Source organism: Crocodylus porosus, unplaced genomic scaffold, assembly GCF_001723895.1.
Source record: "Crocodylus porosus isolate Cpor-Errol unplaced genomic scaffold, CroPor_comp1, whole genome shotgun sequence".
Classification (NCBI taxonomy): Eukaryota; Metazoa; Chordata; order Crocodylia; family Crocodylidae; genus Crocodylus; species Crocodylus porosus.
In genome coordinates this window covers 15,995,819-16,016,710 of record NW_017728928.1, presented here as the reverse complement: position 1 = coordinate 16,016,710, position 20,892 = coordinate 15,995,819, and the positions used below count along the sequence as shown (strand labels likewise).

The 20,892-nt window shown below is 43.6% G+C and overlaps 1 protein-coding gene across 1 annotated transcript; it reads left to right on the top strand.

Annotated features, from left to right (window-relative positions):
- The first annotated feature begins 2,050 nt into the window (after positions 1–2,050).
- Positions 2,051–17,624, top strand: CUNH17orf62 (chromosome unknown C17orf62 homolog). Its single transcript, XM_019542701.1, has 7 exons — positions 2,051–2,120; positions 5,251–5,381; positions 6,347–6,388; positions 7,539–7,612; positions 9,056–9,152; positions 14,106–14,250; positions 16,073–17,624. The coding sequence occupies exons 2-7, from the start codon at positions 5,297–5,299 to the stop codon at positions 16,200–16,202; spliced, it is 573 nt and encodes a 190-aa protein (XP_019398246.1). The 5' UTR covers positions 2,051–2,120; positions 5,251–5,296; the 3' UTR covers positions 16,203–17,624.
- Positions 17,625–20,892: the final 3,268 nt, after the last annotated feature.

The following is a 20,892-nucleotide window of genomic DNA, read 5'->3' as shown; positions in this document are numbered from 1 at the left end:
CGATCAAAAAAGTTTGGAGACCACTGGTCTAGACTGTAACAAAGGAAAGCCTCAAGTTATGAGTTAGCTATTGAGGGAAACCTGCAGCTGGAAGGATTACTAGCTGGAAGGGAAGCTGCAGAATCTGTTATAACTGAAGCAACAAGCTCAGACACATCTAAATGAAATGAATAGCCAACCAACTATAAATGAGTACTTTATCCCAAACATCGTTTAATATTTTTTGTTAAGCATATATTCTAAGGGATCAACACAAAATGCAGTTGAAGACCAAACAACTGCCCCAAGTGGGGGTAGCTGCCCCAAGTGGATCAGACCTCTAGGTGGTTACAGAAACATGTAGTTGACTGATAACCTCCAAAAATGGCCTCTGTGCTAAAACCTGAAATTTTTGTATATTGATTCAGTATTGGTGAAATTATATGAAAGCAGTAACAAGCAATAACCAAAAAAGTACTTATTTGTTTGTATTTATCTGATAATACAGTATAATACAAAGGCCTTGCCTTTTGAAGTACTTTGTTAACAAGGATGCTATATGACAAACTGAAATATTTTGGATTTTAATTCAGGATGGGTGTGATGGAGATGTGGTTACCATTTAAAGTAGTCATTAATCAGTTTCTGCTAAATGTGTCATCTCTTCTTTTTGAGTGCACTGTTTTGCATTGCCATCCAAGCCGAAATGTCTTTTCCGCTAGTGCCTGCTTGTTCCTTCAGATACTTCCCTGCCCTGTCAAAACTGCTTCTGTGTGTGAAATGTTATTGTTTGGTGCCACCTCTTCTTACTCACTGTTTTAACTTTTACTGCTTTCCACTTCTTCACTAGTAGATTCTGCTATTTCCACATCACTTCGTAGCTCGTATCCTGAATCTGCAATGTCAGCTTTAACCCATTCATTTATATTTTCTTCACCGATACTTTCACATCCTGGCACTTTTTTGGTTTCTTTTGGGAATTATTCACATTTAACCCTTCCTTCTGATTGCCAGTTTGTTTTCTTTGGCCCTTATCAGACTCAGTGACGGACACTTGAACTTTTTTGATGATCGTGTGACAAAGCGCAGCAAAGCAACCTGCAGTTAACCGGACTTGGAGGTGACTGCATTCAGCTGCCTTTCCTGCCAGAGGCTGGGCTTTAGGCAGAGCTGGAATGAATCAGGACTGGAAATATGGGGGTGGGGGGAGGTTTTAAAACAGCCTGTCCGAGTGGGGTGGCCAAGCGGACACGGGTTTTAATGGCAGTTTCATCAGACCCAAGGCTAAGCAGAACTGCACTGCCAAACCCAAGCACGAGGCCAAGCAGCCAAAGTCCAGAGAGGTTTTAATACTGCCCGACTGAAGATGCAGGGATCTGGGGGCTCTTATTTGCCACCTTTTTCTCTGTGAAGCCTCCGAGTTCCCACTCCCACACTTGTCTACAGGATGCGCAGGGCGGCTGGGCTGAAGCAGACATGAGATAGGTGGTGGGGAACAAGCACCCGGTTTGAAAGGAAAGATCAGGACTGAGAGCTGGCAGTGCAGCGGCACCCGGACACCCAGGGCCCGGCTCCCCAGGTGAGCTCCAGCCGTGCCCCTGGCCGAGACAGGAGGGCACAGGGCCTCCTGCCTGGCCTGGAGGCACGAGCCTTTGCCTCTGAACTTCCCTCAGCACGTGCTGCTGCCCTGTGGTGCCACAGCCCCTTGGCTGCCATTTTACAATCGCAGGGCTTGGTTGTAGCTGTGTCATTAAGAACACAGGTGGGCCAGGCTCTTGGGGTGGGTGTGATATCTTTGATTAGACCAGTGGAGTCATCAAAAGCTTGCAAAGATCTTTGTTCCCATGACTCTGTTGGTCTCATGGAGATGACACCCACCCCAACAGCCTGGCCACGTTAAGTGTGAGTCCCAAGCCGCCATTTTGGATTCACTCCCCTCCCCAGGGAAATTAGTGCTTTTGGAAAGGGTGGGCGGGGAAAGCTCAATGCCAGAAACAAACATGGCAGCTGAAGCTTAGGTCTGGCGCTAGACAAGTCCCTCCCAGCAGCTTCCGGTCGACGCTCTGGTGAGCTCTATGGTGCGGAGTCCGGAAGTGCGCTAGCTGCGCCCCGTGTGGCTGCGCGTGAGGCAGCGCCTGGAGGTACCGCGGGCTGGGGCTGGGCGAGGGGGTCTCGGGGGCCGCCCGCGGCCGGGGTCCAGGAGCTGCAAGCAGGTGCAGGTGCAGGTGCAGGTGCAGGTGCAGGGGGAGGGGGCTGGTGCATCTCGCACTCGCTCCGTGGCCGCCTGCCTCCTTCCCGCTGCTGCTCGCTGGGGCGGGCCCCAGGGGACTCGGGCAGCCTTTACGTGGTGGTTTTCAGATCTGGGCGCTGGGCTGTGTCTGAGGGGCCCGCGGGCAATCAACAGCACGTGAATACCCGGGTGAGGGCTCCCAGGGGCCCTCGCCCCCCTTCGAAATGGTTAAATTGGGGGCCCGGACATGAAAACAGGCTGGAGAGCACTGGTCTAGCCGGACGTGAGGCCTTGCAGAGCGGGGCATGGAAATGGCAGGAGGGTGAAGTGCAGAGGGCCCACGTGGGCTTTTATTACTGCTGTGATGTAATGCAGGCTCTGATTGTGGTCTGCCTTGTGCTAACTGCCGTGCGAGCATGCCTCGCTTCAGGAGTGTGCAGCTGTGTCTGAGGAGAAACCGTTCTTTTCACCCCGAAGTGGCAGTCTCTGAATCCTGTGGGTTTCTGCCCCACTAGCTTCTCGACCTCTTGAAGTCTCAGATCAAGAGTAGTGGCTTTTTAACTTGGTGGGGGAAATGCCATACATTTGTGTCCAAGAAGGCAGTTTTCCTGAGCTGCACCTTGGGATAACTGCTCTTCTGGCGTGGTTCAGGACCGGCCAAGGTGCAGCAGCGTTAAGCCCAGTTTACGGAAATGGGAGTCTCCTCCTTTGTTTGCTCTGGGGGCCTTAAGGCTAAGGGCAAGCAAAACTCGGGGGCATCCAAACCTCGAGCCCCCACTCTTAACAGTGACTGAGTGCAGTTAGAAAAGGGATGTAGGAGTTGGATAGCTTCCTGTGCTAACTGCTGGGCCACATTACTTCCACTAAACCAGCACAATGCTATGCCTTCTGGTAGCCTCTTCTTTTGGGAAAGGCAGGAAAGCAGGATGTCCTTCAGGCTATTTGAAATAGGAGTGTCTGGTTCACAAATTGCTTGGTTTGTTTGCAGCTGCTTTAACACTGGAGGCTCTTGTGGGCTTGTTGCAGGTGTTGCGACATACACAGGATTGGATAAGGTTGTCATCCTATTTTCCCCTTCTGCAGGGGATGGTTGTGTCTTCGCTGTAATGAAGACTGTCCCTACCAGTTCCCCAGTAGAAGGAATGTTGCTCTCCATGCTGGCCAGATCAATCCTGCCTTTAGATCAGGGGTCGGCAGTGTCTTTGGCTGGAGTGCCAAAAATACCCCAGCCCTGCCCCATGCCTCGACTTGATGTGTCAGGGGAGCTGTAAAGGCCTGAGCCTTGTTGCTGGCGGCAGCTGCGTATGTGTGTCTAGACATGGGAAGGGCTGGACTTGCGCTGCCTTGGTCCCTTCCCTGCCCTGTGCCCTGAGTTGTGTGTGCAGTCATTTGCTGTTGGCACCGAGCTGGAGCTGGTGCCAGTGCTCCAGAGCTTGGTGCAGCTTTTTGCTGCAGCTGCCCAGAGCCTGGGCTGGCTATGGCTGGCAGCTGGGAGGCTACAAACAGCTGCACTGGGCTCTGGAGCCCTGGTACTGGCTCCATGGTGGTAATGACTGCACACATGCCTTGGGGTGCTGGGTGGGGAAGGGGCCAAGGCAGCGCAACCCCAGCCCTTCCCCTGTCATGCTGCTGCAACAGAACCTAGCCAAGGGCAGCAGAGCCTGCCAGCCGTTTGCATCCTCCTACTATTTGCCATAGCTGGCCTGGGCTCTGGGCAGCTGCAGCAGGTGGTAGGTAGGCTGCAGACAGCTGCACTGGGCTCTTGGAGCACCTGGAGCCTCTGGGCAGATGGCATGGGAGGGGCTGATGGGAAGGAGGGGGCTAGGGTTGCAAAGCCTCCCGCCCCTTGCTGGCCATCTACCTGGAGATGTGAATGGAGACTCTGCTGCGGAGCCCCAGCAGGGGTTCTGGAGCCTGGCACAGCTGTTTGCAGCCTCCAGGCTATAGCCAGCCCTGGTTCTGGGCAGCTGCTGCCAGCCGTGGGGCCCAGGCTGCTTGTAGCAGGGATTACAGCCACCTGCTGTGATCAGCCCAGGTTTTGTGGCTGGCGGCAGCTGCCCAGACCCGGGTCCATCTGTGGTGTGCTGAGCAAAATGACCTAACCTACCATGCTTTGGCATGTGTGTCAGGGGTTGCCACCCCGTGCCTTAGATGCATGCTGCTGTCTTCCTGGTATATATCTGTTATTGTACTTGTATTGAGATCATCAAGGGTAAAATTATGTCTGTGTGTTGGAGGTCACCACTGCTGAAAGACCGGATGATTTCTTCATGGGGGTGCCTCTGAAAATGCTGCACAGCTTTGTTCCATTCTTAATGTTAAAAATCGGTGCTTCTTTTCTCACCCTTTAATTGTTATTTCCCCTTCAGCACATGCTGTGGTTGAAGAGGGCTGCATGTAGCTGTCTCTGGAACCACTCTGCACCTATTTTGCATTTGCAGGGGGAGGGGGTAACTTCGGTACCATGCAAAATACTCCCTTGTTTTTGGGCCATGCCTGCAGCCTCTGCAGTGCTTCCGGCTCTGGAATGAGGGTCTGAACTGCGAAACCCAGTTTCCTATATGGTAACTTACTGTGTAGTCATGCCTTCAGTTGCTGGTCTCGTTCATTCTTGTGGCCTTTTTCTGGCAGCAGAAGAAATGATGTTTACAAGACCTATTGCTCTTTCCATTGCTTTTTATCTAAGTTTGCAATTTCTACTTGAGGCAATGAGAGTTTATTTCCAGGATCTGTTTCTCAGAAACTGTTTTGGAAACTGCAAAGGATATTGCTTATGCTAGCAATGAAGTGAACTGTACTGCAGGAGCCAGGCATTTCTTACAGAATTTAAATCTCTTATCTCCATGGTGATTACTGTTTGTTTGTACAGTGTTGTGAATGTTCATGATGCTCTCCATGCAAATAAGAGACCACAGCCCTATCCTGAAGAGCTTTGCTGTCCCTAAGGACATGATGGAAGGTCACAGCAAATATTGGGCACAAGGGGAAAGATGAGGGGTCAAGTAACAGTTTGTAAGTTTGTATTCCTTCTCTCCATCCAGCTAGGTTTCATGAGTGTTAATAGGCTGTGGGGAATTTCTCATTAAGATGTATATGCTGGTTGAAAACCGTACAAGTTCCATCCTTCATCTGAAGAGGTCACCTGGAATTAGATCGTGGTCTCTCTTTGTTGGTAAGACACTGATGATTCTTTCTTGAACATGAGAAGAATAATTATGAATAAATATGTTGGAGCTGCATTTTCCTGTATTTTTAAGCTACTTGTGGAATTGCATGGACATGATTTGATCCGTTTAAACGGAGGTTTTAAAGAAAGGGAATTACACAGAGTTCTCTGAATAGAACTCCTAACAAACAGACCCATATATTTTTCAAGTAATTTTGTTTGTGGAGGGACATCTACCCCAACATTGACCACCCTTTAGCTGTGCTACCGAGTGTGCTTGAAGTCCTGCAAAAGTGTGATGGCCTCGGGTATGAGATGGCACAAAAAGAACAAATGCGCAGCTGATTGTCTATAGAAACCTGGGGTGAAATCCTGGTCCCATTTAAGTCGGTGGCAAAACTCCCAGGTATTTCTAGAATCTAAGATTTCCCCTTTGGCATGGTTAGAACATATCATGTCTTAAGGGCACTGTGTAGATATTTGGAATGAAGTATTATAGCAAGTGTTGAAAGGTAGGCATGTTTTCCCTTTCTTTGTTATATGTCAGGAAATAGAATTGAAGGCACAATCAGTTTTGTCCAAGGCCGCACAGAGAACTCATGGCAGAATGAAGATTTTGGTTTCCAGTTCTACTTCCTACTCAATGGTGCTTTTCTATAATGTAAAATAATTTCTTGTCAAATTCTTTCATGATGTAGCTCCTTCACTCCAGGGCAGGAAATACTTTTGGAGCATGTGAAAACACTTGGCTATCTTCTGATGCAGGTTAACATAGTAGTGGAGGCACAGTTTTCTATTAGTCCTTCCAGACGCATTCAACTAAGGATACCTGATTCTCCTTTTGTGAGAAATAATGAATAACTTCAGGATGTCCATGTTTTAACTAGGAATCTTTTAGTTTATATATAGAGTTTTGCTTGTTTTGAATCATGTTTTTTGTCTTTCTCTTTCTTTTTTTTTTCCCCCCCCAGGAATATCTTCCATAGGTCTGGCTGCTGCTTACTATAGTGCAGGTAATATCCAGTCCCTTTGTGGAATATATGTTTGTTCTTTCTTGGTGATGACTCCTACTCCTCCCCCTGTAGCTTCTGCCTGATTTTTTTTTTTCTTACATGCCTGGGCTTTGACTGATAAAGTGCCTGTTTACAAACATTAATTAGTTGATTCTTGCAACTTTCCTGGGAAAGTGGTAATTAACAGTCTGCCACTGAACTGAACAGATTTTGCTGCCTTGATGTAGGTATTCTTCTTTTTGTGATTCTGCTAAATCATCCTTGTCAGCAATTGCTAATCCTTAGGGTTTATGAAATTACCTCCTGAAAACCAATTTTTCTTTTAGATTGGATCAGCTTGCAAGAAATAACAAGTATTTTTCTGTCTTACCTCCTGCAGAAAATATCCACAAACCATCCTATAAGCTGTTTGTTGCATTCTTTGGGGCTTCAGAGTTGAAAAGTTACATTACCATGTAATTAGTAGATTTCACGGGATTTTGTCCTGGAAAAACCTGTCTGAACACTGTCTGTATTAGCTGACCTTCTTTAAGAGGCTGCCATGAAATCTGTCAGACATACTGCAAATAATTTCTTTTTCACCTTCAATAGAAGATTGATTGGACACTTATTTTAGTGACTACTTTGGGCAGGCACTTTAGGCAGGCTACACTGTGTAAATGTTTCCAGCATGTCACATTTAAATATTTGTTTGCTAAGAGATGATGATAATAAAAGGAATCAGTCAACAAGTAGTGCTTGTTTTGGTGAACTAATTTCCTAGTCCTTCACCCCTGTTCTCTGCAGTACAAATATTTGAGGGTCTATCTTAAGAGCCATTTGGATATGCTTGGCTATCTCAGTTTTCATGAAAAAAAAGTAAACGCCCATAATAAAATTCTGCTGCAAGTCATGTAACTATAAGTGTGTTTATAATCCTGAATAATTCTCATCCCAATATGGATAACGGCTTAAAAAAACCCTTTTTGGTCATGGAAAACATTAGAAATACTGTGTGTCAGGGTCAAAGAGAAACATGTCCTGTGATGGAAACTCTCTTTTTCTCTCTCTTGCTTTTCTCATGAGTGGATATGGGCTTCTTTTCTAAATAACAATCTCTATTTAGTTCTCAAACAGCGTATCTAAAACATATGCATTTTGTATTGTTTAGACACATTGGGATGGAAACTCTTCTATATAGCTGGGTGTCTCTTTGTGGCTGTACAGAATCTGGAGGAGTGGGAGGTAAGACGCTTGCTGAACTCAGACAGGAAATGTGTTTATGCTTGCTTAAAGCATTTGTCAAACGTTGGTTTCAGCAGCCAGATGCTTTTTATATTGTGCAGTTCAAATAAGTTATACTGTCATTGAGAAACTTGGTGGGATTGATCCTGTTTAGTAAATTTTAGCAACAAGGTACCTGGGTGCATTGGTTGATTAGCAAGATGACCACAAGCTTGCAGGTGTGGTGGACTTGTGAAAAAAGCCAGTGGGATCCTAGGGTGTGTTGGGTGGGGCTACTATCTACCACCCCGTGCTACCACTGCATGCAAGCCCACCCCCGCTGCGTCTGGCTGCTGCCATCCTCCCTCGCCTCCCCCCATGCTTCTCCAGAAGTATACGCGAAGTGGTACCCTCCTTGAAAAGGGCTGAAAACCCCTGTTGTAGGGTGTTTTCTGATATTTCTATTTTTGTGCCTGGGAGTAGCATATGATGATGTGAAAAAGTGGTTTGGGGGATTTGTTGGTAAATGATTGCCTGAAGGCCCTGTCCTGCGTTCCTAATTATTTTACTGATAAGCTCAGGTTTAGGGATGAGACTCAGTTAAGCCTATCTGTAGTAAATGAATTCCTCTGTAGATTACTTTTACAATTAAGTTGAAAGATTTGCATTTGAATTTTGTCTAAAGGGGAGAGAGCAAGAGTAGAGCATGCAGTGACTAAAGCATACTTCCCATACATATAGGCTAGTGCTACTAGTGATAGGGAAGAATCATTAACCAGGACAGATTCCCTCTCACTGCTTCCCCGTTCTGAGGGGAATGGTGTTTGTGAAATTTTTTTTTAGTGATGTGATATTTACCCACTAGGAAGTAGATGAAGGACACCAACTCATTTTGCTGCCAGTCAGAAAACTTTCTTGCTGCAGTTACTTGACCTATTTGAATAAGTAACTCAGGCATAAAAAACTTCATGTTTCATTAACTGTTTCAAGCCATCAAATCCTTGGGGCATCTTTTTTCAAATGTAAGCCTTGTTGTAACAGGTAAAACTAGCCCTGGCAGTGATTGGTGATTTGTCATTGACAAAAGGTGTAGGTAGAATTTATGTACACCGAAGCTTTAGGATTGTTGAATACACACGTGCAAGCCTAACGAGGATTTTTCAGTTTCTCCAGAGTAGTATTTTGGTTTATCACCAGGCACAATTTAGAGCTGTAAGGGATAAGGCAAAAGTGGGACTAAAACCACCTCAAATCCTCTTCTGGAAAGAATTTGAGAGAGAGTCTGTGTTATAGGGGAAGCCAAGGGCAATATTTTGGTTTTTAATTCAGCAGTGAGACGCAAGTGATTATAATTAAACTTATTAAGTTTATATTGCTGAGATTAGCATAATTTAATTTTAAAGGTGTAGATGTCAGCTGTTTTTTTTACGAGAATCGTTTAGTTGATGTTTTTCAATTTTGCAGGAAGCGGTATTTGACAAGAGCAAGGGAAAAGTCATTCTAAAAACATTTAACCTCTACAAAAAAATACTGACCTTCTCCAAAGGAGGCCATGAACAAGGTAAGAAAGCAGAGGCTTCTGTAGTCACCAAGCGCGTGTGCCGGACAGAAGAATTATGTACGAATTTGTTCCATATGCTCCTTTAAAGCACTGTACTCAAGTCAGTCATATCCATTCATTTCCAGTGGCTTTCCAGACAGCAGATGCCACCAACATTTTAAATCTTTTTGACTATTAAAATACAAATGAATGGAAAATGGCTATAACTTTCCTCACCTATATGGTCAGAATGCCTGGATTTTTTTCTTAAATACTGGTATTAGTATGTCCTTGGGTATTTTATTATTCATGCTTACCTTTTTTCCTGGTTTAATGTACTGAAATTTATAGTGTGTTCAGCAAATGTGACTGGTGAAAGATGTGTATCTAGGAGTCGCAGTAGAGGATTTTAATCCTAGTTTATGCAGTCACAGGGAAATTGCTTAAACCCTGTGTCTTTGTTTTAGTATCATTTAACTCCTGTAACAGACCTGTTACTTGAAATCCTGGGTTTAAGGTGCAGTAAAACTGAAGGGTTAGAGTTCATTCCATTTTAAATTTCCTTATTTGTAATGCGTGCTTACATGCGCACACACCAAAAGTATGGTACATCATTAATATTTATGGATGTGGTTTACTGTTCAAGTCAGCTCCGAAAATACAGCTGGATACTTGGGATAGGTTGGAGAAGGGCATTTTGAGCCTGAAAGCTCATTTAACATTTGTCCCAACTATATTCAGTTGTTCCAATAAAAGATAATACCCCCAAACTCCCTGAAGCCCCTTTGCTTCTCACATTTTCTGGACAAGTCAGTTACAACAACACAGTCCAAACCAAACCTGCTGCTTCTGGAAATGCAAGATGGCAAGACCCAAATTCGTATCTTTTAAGCCTCTTGACATTTAAGATGGAGCAGTTGCCAGGCTCTCTGGAACTCTAGAATAGGCAGGAATCCTAAGGGAAAGCAGGAACTTCAGTAACTTAGTGCAGTCCATTTGGGAATAAGGATCAGGTTGGTTACAAGGTTGAAAAAGATCTAAGGGTGCACTCAAAAGATTTTTTTGACCAATACTGATGGCTGATTATTAACCAGCCATATTGGCTGATAGCAGTCTGATGGCCAATATGCAGCCTGGCAGCTTGGAGAGCAGTGTCTGGCTAGTAAGACTCTGGAGGGAAGGGGCGTGGGGAGGGGGCACAGATTGAGGCCTTCATGGTGAATGAGGGAGTGTAGGGCAGGGGCAGGGTGAGGCATGGGAAAGAGCCACAAGTACCTTATTCAGTGGTGGGGGGACTGGGGAGTGAGGTGGCTGCCTTGCCTCTGTGCGCACCCCTGAAGGAGCCATGGGGGGCATGTACCCCCCAGATGTGTGTGGGGTGAGGGCGAGCTGCCCACTGTGGGCTTGGGGCCAGGGCCTCTGCTGGCTTCTTACCGGTGGGGGGCGCTGAGTTGGGGCTGCACTTGGGGTGTGGGGGTGGGGGGCCATGTGGAATTTTTGGGTGGCTGTAGCCCACCCCCTAGCCGCCCCTCCCAGTGCTGCCACTGTCTGCCCTGAGCACAGCTCTGGCCTGGCCCTGCTGCCAGGAAGAGTCCAATGCAGCCCCTGAGCCTGCAGCAGGCAGCCCACCTTCATCAAATCTGGGGGCCTTGATCTGCCTCCCCATGCCTTTTCCCTCCCCAACACCCCTTCTCTCCCACAGACTTACCAGCTGGATGCTGCTGTCCAAGCTGCCGGGCTGTGTTCCTGGACGCATACATGTATGTGGCTGCATGCAGCACTTATCATTGACATTAGCAGCTACACCGTCCAAAAAAAGCCAGTTGCTCATTATCCTTTTATCGATGCCAGTCAGATATGAACCGATATATCTGTGTACCTGTAAAAAACATCTCTGGAAATATTTCAGGGATACTGGTTTTAGCCGTGTTGGTCTACAGGCAAAAGTATTCAGTACTCTTGGTAGAAGTGATATCTTTTATTAGATCAATTAAATAGTTCTAAAACTTTTTCTTTACTTGTAAGCTTTTGGCCTCATGCACCTTTCTTCAGGTAAAGGAAAATACACAGGTTGTGACATTTCTCCCAAGTAGAAATGAGACTTCATATTACAGCCTGTGCATTCTCCTTTGCCTGAAGAAGGGTGAGAGAGCCCAAAAGCTTGCAAGTAAAGACATTTTTTGGACCTATTTAGTTGGTTTAATAAAAGATATTTCCTCTACCAAGAGTTCTGAATGCTCTGGAAATATTGGAAGTTACAGGTATTCTGTCACATGGGAACTTGGTTTGCTATGACATTGTGTCAGAAATTAAAATGAGAAACTGAGGTAGACTCAGTCCTCTCTCTGCGGCACACCACTTGGGTCCTGGTGTAATCCCCCTCTCCCCAGACATAGGTGTACTGAAGGAGCAGCTTGTTCAGCTTCTGGAAGGAGCATCTGGGGTGCTGCATCTGGTTTGTTTTGAGCTTTCTGCTTTTAACTCTTCTGGCACTCCAGCTATGCAGCTAAGGGCAGAAGGGTTTCTACAAGTATTTCAGTAGCAAGAAGAGGATCAGGGAAAGTGCGGGTCCCTTTCTGAATGGGGGAGGCAACCTTGTGATGGGGATGTAGAAAAGGCTGAAGTGCTCAATACTTTTTTTGCCTCAGTCTTCACAGGCAAGGTCAGCTTCCAGACTACTGCACTGGGCAGCCCAGTTTGGGGAGGTGAGCCAGGTCTCAGTGGTGAAAGAACAGGTTAGGGACTATTTAGAAAAGCTGGATGTGTACAAGTCCATGGGGCTGGATGGGATACACGCAAGGGTGTTGAGGGAGTTGGCTGATGTGATTGCAGAGCCATTGGCCATCATCCTTGAAAACTTATGGCAATCAGGAGAGGTCCCAGGTGATTGGAAAGGGGCCAACATAGTGCCCATGTTTAAGAAAGGGAAGGAGGGGGATCCAGGGAACTGCATACCAGTCGGCCTCACCTCAGTCCCTGGAAAAATCATGGAGCAGATCCTCAAGGAATCAATTTCTAAGCACTCAGAGAAAAAAGTGATCAGCAACAGTCAGCATGGATTCACCAGGGGCAAGTCATGTCTGACCAACCTGGTTGCCTTATATGATGAGATGACTGCTTCTGGATGTGGGGAGACTGGGAGATGTGGTGTACCTTGATTTTTAGGAAGGCTTTTGATACAGTCTCCTACAACGTTCTTGCAGGCAAGCTAAGGAAGTGTAGGCTGGATAAATGTACTGCAAGGTGGATACAAAATTGCCTGGAGCATTGGGCTCAAGAGAGTATTAAACAATGGCTTGATGTCTAGTTGACAGCTTGTATCAAGTGGAGTGCCCCAGGGATCAGTCTTGGGGTTGGTTTTCTTCAATGTCTTCATCAGTGATCTGGAAGATGGCATAGTGTGAACCCTCAGCAAGTTTGCAGATGAAATCAAGCTGCAGGGAGTAGTAGATATGCTGGAAGGTAGGGCTAGGATTCAGAGTGACCTAGACAAATTGGAGGATTGGGCCAAAAGGAATTTCATGAGGTTCAGCAAGGACAAGTGCAAAGTCCTGCACTTGGGACGGAACAATCCCATGCACTGGTGCAGGCTGGGAACCGACTGACTAAGCAGCAGCTCTGCAGAAAAGGACCTGGGTTACAGTGACAATAAGCTGAATCTGAACTAGCAGTGTACCCTGTTGCCAAGAAGGTTAACAGCATACTGGGCTGCATTGGTAGGTGTGTTGCTCGCAGGTCGAGGGAAGTGATTATTCCCCGCTATTCAGTACCGATGAGGCCACATCGGGAGTACTGTGTTTAGTTCAGTCCCCTGCTGCAGAAAGGATGTGGACAAATTGGAGAGTCCAGCAGAGGGCAACAAAAATGGTGAGGGGGCTGTGGGACATAACTTGTGAGGAAAGACTGAGGGAGCTGAGTCTAGCAAAGAGGAGACTAAGGGCGGGGATTTAATTGCAGCTTTCAACTATCTGAAGTGGCGTTCAAAAGAGGATGGAGCTAGACTGTTCTCACCGAGGACAGATGACACAACAAGGAGCAACTGTTTCAAGCTGCAGCAAGGGAAGTCTAAAGTTAGATATTGGGAAGAATTTTCTCACTAGGCGGGTAGTAAGACACTGGAACAGGTTACCCAGAGATGTGGTAGAAGCTCCGTCCTTGGAGGTTTTCAAAACCCAGCTAGACAAAGCTTTGGCTGAGATGATCTAGTTGGGGGTGGTCCTGCTTTGAACAGGGGGTTGAACTACATGACCTCCTGAGGTCCCTTCTGACCCTAACTTTTTATGATTCTGAAACCAAAGCTATAAACTACATTGCATGAGATCACAGGTCAGTTAGAAATTGAACTCATGATGCCCTTGGTTTTCACAGTCATACTCTTTTCTGGGCTGAATCAAATTGCCTGCTGATAAATTGAAATACTGTGGAGTAATTAGAAACCTGAAAGCATTTAGAACATCTTTCAATTCTGTGTCTGTGCTGGAGGTGTGCGTTAGTGTATGAACTTCATTTTTTTTGTGTCCTGGAGACTAGGTAGATGTCTTCTAAGAACATGTATTTTGCCAGAAACAGGGAGCAAGTATCAGTTAGCGTGATAACGCAGATCAACGGATGCTCTGAAAATGACTGATCCGAATGTTGAAATCTTTCATTTACTCAATCTCCTTAAATTTACCTACTTTCTACAGAAAACAGTTCAAACAGCTATTAAAGAAAGAGGGAAAATAGTGGGAAACAATAAATTGGGCAGGTGCCCAAGTTAATTACTACAGACTATGCCGGCTGGTGCATACTGCATTGCTTTGGTATCCTGACTGCAGGTTAGAATTTACCCAGCTGAATGGGAGGAGAGCAGAAGTATGAAGCCATCAAAGGTAGGAAGGGGTTGTTGAGAGTCTTAGTTGCATAATTGAGAAGTAGAGTGTGGAGAATGGCTATTACAATAGTCAGTTTCTTTTTCCTTACTTTTGCAAACAGTGGTGGCTCTGCTGAATGAGATTCGAGATGTGAACGTGGAAGAAGAGACTGTGCGTTATTTTGGGAAGGGTTACCTGGTAGTGCTACGATTTGTCACTGGATTTTCACACCCACTGACCCAGAATGCAGTGCTGGGCTGTAGGAGGTACAGTATAAATTATACTTTTTGATTAACAGTGTGCGTAAGGGCAGGAGATGTTCATCACAGGGTCAGCAGCCAGATTTATAGGAGGCTGGCTATTAGCCATTGGCGGAATTGTCCTTCTCATTTTCTACACTTATTTTCAGACCCTTTGATGTTTTAAGTCACTTGAGCTGACAGTATCTGCCTAATTAGATTTACAATATTTTCATATTTAAGGCCCCCTTATACTGTATTTGATTTATAGTAATTCAGTCCAGAGGAAAATTGGCCCCTAGATCATTGTTGCTATTTTATACTAGAAACTCTTTGTGCTACATACCATGCAATCTGTTTACTTAGTCACTGGGATAACTCCTCACTTTGTTCTCATAAGTTAGTGCACAGAGTCCTTGCCAGGTCCAGTGATTGAACTGGAAACACTTTGGCTTGTTCATCACGTTAACATTAAATTAGTTATTTCAAAATGCGTACACATACTAAATGTGAAAGTTGCTCCTGGTAATTAGTTATCTTAAAAGGTACTGACTTTTGCTCTGTCAAGCCAGTCAATGTATGCAAAGATTTGGATGCTTTGCAGTTTGTTTTGGCTCAGTAAGACGTAGGTAATCAATTGTTTATGTAACCCTCATGTAGACAGCACGCCAATTTTTTTTCTAGTAAGAAATTGTACATTAAGTATCTATTTGTATAATGTTACATTGCTCATATAGCAAGGTAGCATCCATAGTTTGCACGTGGATTTTTTGTAGTGTTTTTCTTTTCCATGTTAAATGTCAGAAAAAATTTTTTGTTGTGTTTTTAATGACATGCAAAATATGTCTCCCCCAAAGTTGAAAATGGCTAATTACTGATTATTAGTCACTCATGGATAATTAGTCATCAGTACCAGTCCCCTTTGAGTGATTAAATTAATTGGATTTTACTCTACTGCACAAACCTGTAACTAAAACAGCTCTTTGAAACAGGGACTTACAGTTGAAACCATATGCAAATAAGAGCCAAGAGCAGAAGTGGGCAGTCGGGACAATAAGTGCAGAAAGCAGCAGGCTCAGCGTACTAGCTTTCCAAGGAGAAGTGACAGGCTAGAATCAGGCTGTTTATACGATTTTATTTTTAGAGATAACAGGTCTCCAGAAGGAAATGCATATTTAAGAAAAGATCACTCAACAGCTTTACTTCTCAGGAGCAACGGCATCTTCAGATAGGCTGAGGGTGATGTGGAAATTTACAGTACATTTCAGGGCCTCAGCCAAACTGTTTAAGAGTAGTGTGGACTTAATGGGAGAAGTTGCACTATATCAGTGGCAGCTATTTTACTATTATCAGGTGTTCTAGTATGACAGGAAGTGTTTTGAAAACTAAACAGAACATCTTAACAGCCTCTGTCAAGTGCTTATACAAGAATGGGGCTCATAAGCATTGTGTCTTGTTTCAGAATTAGAACTTCTATCATCCCCATTCATTCTACTTCTTTTAGTACAGCTATAGGAGAGAATCTGCTTCTCTTCTACCTTGTGTGACTAGTGCAGTTATCAGCTAAGTTATGCCTGAAGAATCACTAAAGCTGGTGATATAAATTAGAAAGAGATTCACTGGCTTCGCAGCTGCTAAAGGGAATTGACCTGTCCCTATCTAAATAGGGTTCATTCACATCATTGGGAGATTGGACCTTGATGTCCCTTATGGGGAGGTGCTGTTAATTATAGCCTTATTCCATAGACTGACCAACTGTTCAGATAGGTACTTAACCAACACTGGGCACTTTCACGGTCTCATCAGTACCATGACTCCATTAATTCTTACACCATTTATTTTTTTCCAGTGATGCAGAAGCAGTTGCCAAGCTCATTGTTAGCTTTCTGGAACTGAACAGCATAGACAGCCATCATGACCTCTCGCAGAGCAGTGAAATGGAGGACAGTGATGCAGATGAACCCAAGGATGAGTATTAATAGTAAAAATGAAGCGAATAAAGCGAGCCAGCTAAACATTTCGGAATGGTGCCGGTTGCATTTTTTCATCCAAGAAGACCTTCAAGATGTTGGAACTGTTTTTTTTATGCTTGGGAATTGTGCTGTAGTTACAATTGTAGGAGTCTGAGTTAAGGCATATCAGTGCTGAATTGCTTTAATTTTTGCATCCAATAAACTGCTTTCTCCTTGGATGCTTCAGTATGAACTTGCTCAGACATGGCTGTGTACAGTTGAAAGCAAATATGATGTTATCTGTTACTTTTCCATGTAATTTGCAGACACAGAAGATACTTGTTTATGAATTTTGTCACCTTATTCTAATTATGTAGTTATTTATTAATGAATTAGTTTGAACTCATTTCTTGTTTTCATATCTATGCATGTAAACTTCCAGTTATTGCAGATATCCACTCTAGATGCAGGGTAACTGCCTTAAGATGAGTAAGTTAGGGCTCTGTATTTCTGTAAGTCATATTATGTTATTGCTTGAAACTTAATGTAATGTAGATATCTAATTACAATAGCTAAATTTACAAAGTAAGTAACTGAATTGATTTTAGGCACCGTACTGTAATAAATCAAAAAGGTAAGTCAGGACCTTAACATTTAGGGTGATACCAAGGTCTGTAGGATGGAAGTGTCAGACTTACCATTAGAACTAATAGAAATCAAAGTTTGAGTTTGAAAGTGTCTAAATTGACCAGTATTATACTTAAATTGATATTGCAGGACAGCTCGTCTTGGGTTGGCCAAAGAAGTATGATTGCTTTTTTTTTTTTTTTTAAATAATATATAAACTGTGTTGGTGCTTGCCTTAGAACAGTTCCAAGCTGTTGCTAAGTTCTCAAGCTGCTGGTTGAAAGAGAGACCTAATTTGACCCAGGTAAAACAGTAGAGGTGGGCCTAAAGTTCTGTTACCCTAAGTACTTTTAAAATAACTCTGTTACTGCATGGAAAGCCTGCCACATGCATTTTTAAAAATGCCAACTGTAAAAAATAAAGCAGTAGCTTAGATCTGTCAATTTTCCATATTTTAGGACTTTTGGCAGGCGAGATAGTATCTTTGTAGCCTTTGATGCTATCTGAATATAGCTGGGATGGTGAAGTACATCAGTGCTTTGTGACCAAAACTAACTCCAGCATATGTGGTGTTGGTGATCCTGGTTTTAAAAGTTTGTTTCTTGAATGGTTTTATTCATATAAATATATAATGTCAATGTATCTTCTGAAAAATAAGAGTGGATTTTTGGACAGTCTACCTCTGCACTGATCAGAGTTTTGCTAGAGCTGGAACTCTTAGTTATGCTTGTTAAGATGTCATATTTCTGAGAAAACAAAGTATAATATGGTGAGCCAAAAGTAACTTCAACATAATAAAACTTGTACTTTTTTTGGACAGCACAGTGTTAAGACCTGAATTACTTAGTACTGTACATTTTATTTCATAAACCTTTATTTAGCAGTTTGATATATCAAGGTTAATGGAGCTTTCATTTAATTCTAATTAATACTAAAATCATTTGCTGGATGTAAGTTACCTATAACTACCTCATTGAAGAGGATGGCGTTGATATGCTGTTAGCTCAGCAGGAGATCTGAACTGGATACTAGGGATAAGGCTAGCCCAAGCATGAGATTGTTTCTGGTGTGTGGGTCTACTGTCAAGCAATTTCTTTAGCAGTCAGACGCCCCCATGTGTTTCTGCTTTATAATTCCCTTGCCCCACCCTCCCCAGTTTTAGGGAATAGAGGCAGGAAGACTTTTGGGAGAAGCCAAACTGCTGTTAGACTGGCCAAGAGCTGACTGGGTAAGACATTGGGAAGTCTGAGCCTCAATCCAGCAAAACTCTTAAATGTAAATTTAGCTTTAAGCTCAATGGACAGAGGGCGTTAGGATTCTAACCTGTGCTTTTTACTCCCAGCCTTAAGAGTCTAGCATACACAGGTGAGAGAGAGTCTTGTTCTTGCTGCTGACTTCAAATGGGAATTAAATCGTAATAGGAATACAATTGCTGTTACCAGTCAGATCAAAAGGAATGGAGCCAGGTGGCTGCTGTTTATAAGAAATGTGATCCACCTTGTTTAATAAACTGAAAAAGATGAACTGCAAGTCTAAACATTTAAGCAAATGTCTGCCAGTCCAGGTGCCTGTGAAGAAGCCCCATATCAATTGGCCAGCATATCACATGACTCAACCCTGCCTCTCACCATTTAGGGTTAGAAAATCAGATGTACTAATGAACAGCAATGATTTGACGGTTTAGGAATAAAGCCTAAATTAGATTAAGGCATATTTTTCACAGAGGTAGAGAGGGATACTCAAATCCATAAAACATTCATAATGTGATAGTAACACCTGAAAGTGACCTTTTATTTAAATCTACTCCTTTTTTTTTATCATGGATAGCATTGCTTCTGGGTAGAGAACAGGACAAGCAATTGAGAGAATGGGATTCTATGTCAGCTCTGTGGGGTGACACTGGACAAACCACTTTGCACCATTGTGCCTCAGTTCCCCCACTTGTAAAATGGAGGTACTGATGACACTGTCCTCTGTAGTCAAGTACTCTGAGATCTACTGATGAATAGCACTATATAAAGAGCTAGGTATTTGTCATGAGCCAAAGGTCCATCTTCAAATACTTATCTCTTTGACGCAGAGGTGATGCAGAATGGCAGGATGTAATACTTAGTCACTTTGAGTCCACAGGTTTAAATATGTAGAACATCCTTACAGATGCACTGTACTACGTTCAGAGCATCAGCTTAATCTTGGCAGTTAGGGCTTTGTTTTCTGTCCTCAACAGGTGATGGCACATGGGAGATACAAACTATACTCCGTGTGTTTGGATTTGATTTTGAAATGACAGTCTTATTAAGGTAATATTATTTGCGCAATTCTCCCAGGGCCATAATTCACAATGATACAGTTGAGAGATTTTTTGCATGTCTCCCCTCCCATCCTTTGGTTCTTAATTTTGGGCATTCTCTTCCTCCATTACTATGTCTGACTTACACACTCCACATTGAGGGATAAATGCTAATATCTGAAATGTGGGAGACTTGATTGGAGAGTTCAGCATAATGGCCTTAGACTCATTCTTTGGAATGGACCAAGCCTCTAAGGTTTGGGCCACAGACTCCTCTTAGTACCCAGCTGATCGCCTACTAACAACAGTGAGAAATCTATATTAAGGTTGAGGCTGGAAAAGTGCCAGTTACATTGGTAGGGTTAAAGGCCTGGCCTACAGATTGAATCCTGCCTGCAGATTGAATGCTGCCTGAGATATTTATCCAGCACCTATCAGATTGGTGCTTAGTCATCTTAGTTTGAGTCCACAGGTTTACATACATAGAACATCCTTACAAACACACTGTACTATGTTTTTCTACAGTAACTGAACATTTAACGCCCCCAACCAGCATCTGAACGAGCTAGTGGTGGTTTTCAACCTTTTTTCATTTCTAGACGCCTAAAAGCTTTGAGTAGAGGTGCCAGACCCCTTTGGAAATTTTGAATGGAGGTACAGACTCCTTTAAATTGTAAGTGTGGGTATTCATATACTTTTGATCATAGTCGTTTTTCGTGGACCCCCTTAGATCCCTCAGACATAGGGAACCCTTAGGGATCTGTGGACCACAGGCTGAAAACTAGAGCTAGTGCAATCCCCTGCGCTGGTTTTGATTTATATTTTTATTTGGAGACCTTAATTTTGTTCTGGCCACTATAAGAACTGGAATAGCTTTTAAGCAAAGTCTTAAATTCTGCAAACCAAGTGAATGCGATAGGAGCTAGATACCTCAGGCGGGATACAGTTTGCAGGCTAGGCCTTTAACCCTACAGATGTAACTGGCAGCTTGGCACATAGTGTTACTGCCTCTTGGCTGGGGGAAAGAACTTCAGTGCAACCTAAGATGCAAAATTATTAAATACACACTTGTTTTCAGAATTTGCCAGTGGATTTACCTCTTCTTCATGCAAAAGTGTTTGTAAAGTCTTTGCTGATCCTGCTACTTTGCAATGAATAATGAATTCTTCACATTCAGTCTAGCTGTTGGATACATCCGGATTGCGATTCACATTTTAGAAAAAATCTGTGGGAAATCTAACTTGCAAAACTGAACAAATTGGTGAGAACATTGCTGACCTTTACTTTTTTGTACAAAGTAAGCATATTAAAGGACTTAAGTCACAATTCTGCAAATCCTTTAATTTGCAAGTTGAGTAGCCTTTCAAGAAACCACAAGCCTACTTGAAGTTAATCATGTATTCAGAAGATTTAGCTTATGTCACTGTACTGAACAAAACTAGATGAAACATTCCAGGTGAGGGAGTAACATAACCCTGGCAACTAAATTCCTTTTATGTTCACTTAAAAATTCCAGCAGTTGGTACCAAATCCACAACTCCCACAGAGGGTTCTTAAATGGTAATTTAAGTTCTGTTTTCCTTGCCAAGTGTCATGATTCAGACCTAACCTGTGAATCTCCTATAACATCATTCAGTAGGTTAGTCGGTTTGTTTTTAACATCTGAATAAAGAGCATCGGTTATGATTTCAGTAGACTCCTGAAAAAGAAGTGGAACGTTTCTGTGTCACATGTTTGCAAGAAGCGTTTAGAAAGTCATTCTTGTATGCTGCAGGTTTTTTAAGTTGCCAATGTTTCAGA

What these genes read in the sequence shown, in the direction of transcription:
- CUNH17orf62 (XM_019542701.1), top strand. Translation starts at nt 5,297, where the DNA reads ATGTATATGCTGGTTGAAAACCGTACAAGTTCCATCCTTCATCTGAAG. An exon ending in AGAATCTGGAGGAGTGGGAG is followed by an intron (nt 7,613 to 9,055) that starts GTAAGACGCTTG and finishes TCAATTTTGCAG; the next exon opens with GAAGCGGTATTTGACAAGAG. An exon ending in GCAGTGCTGGGCTGTAGGAG is followed by an intron (nt 14,251 to 16,072) that starts GTACAGTATAAA and finishes ATTTTTTTCCAG; the next exon opens with TGATGCAGAAGCAGTTGCCA.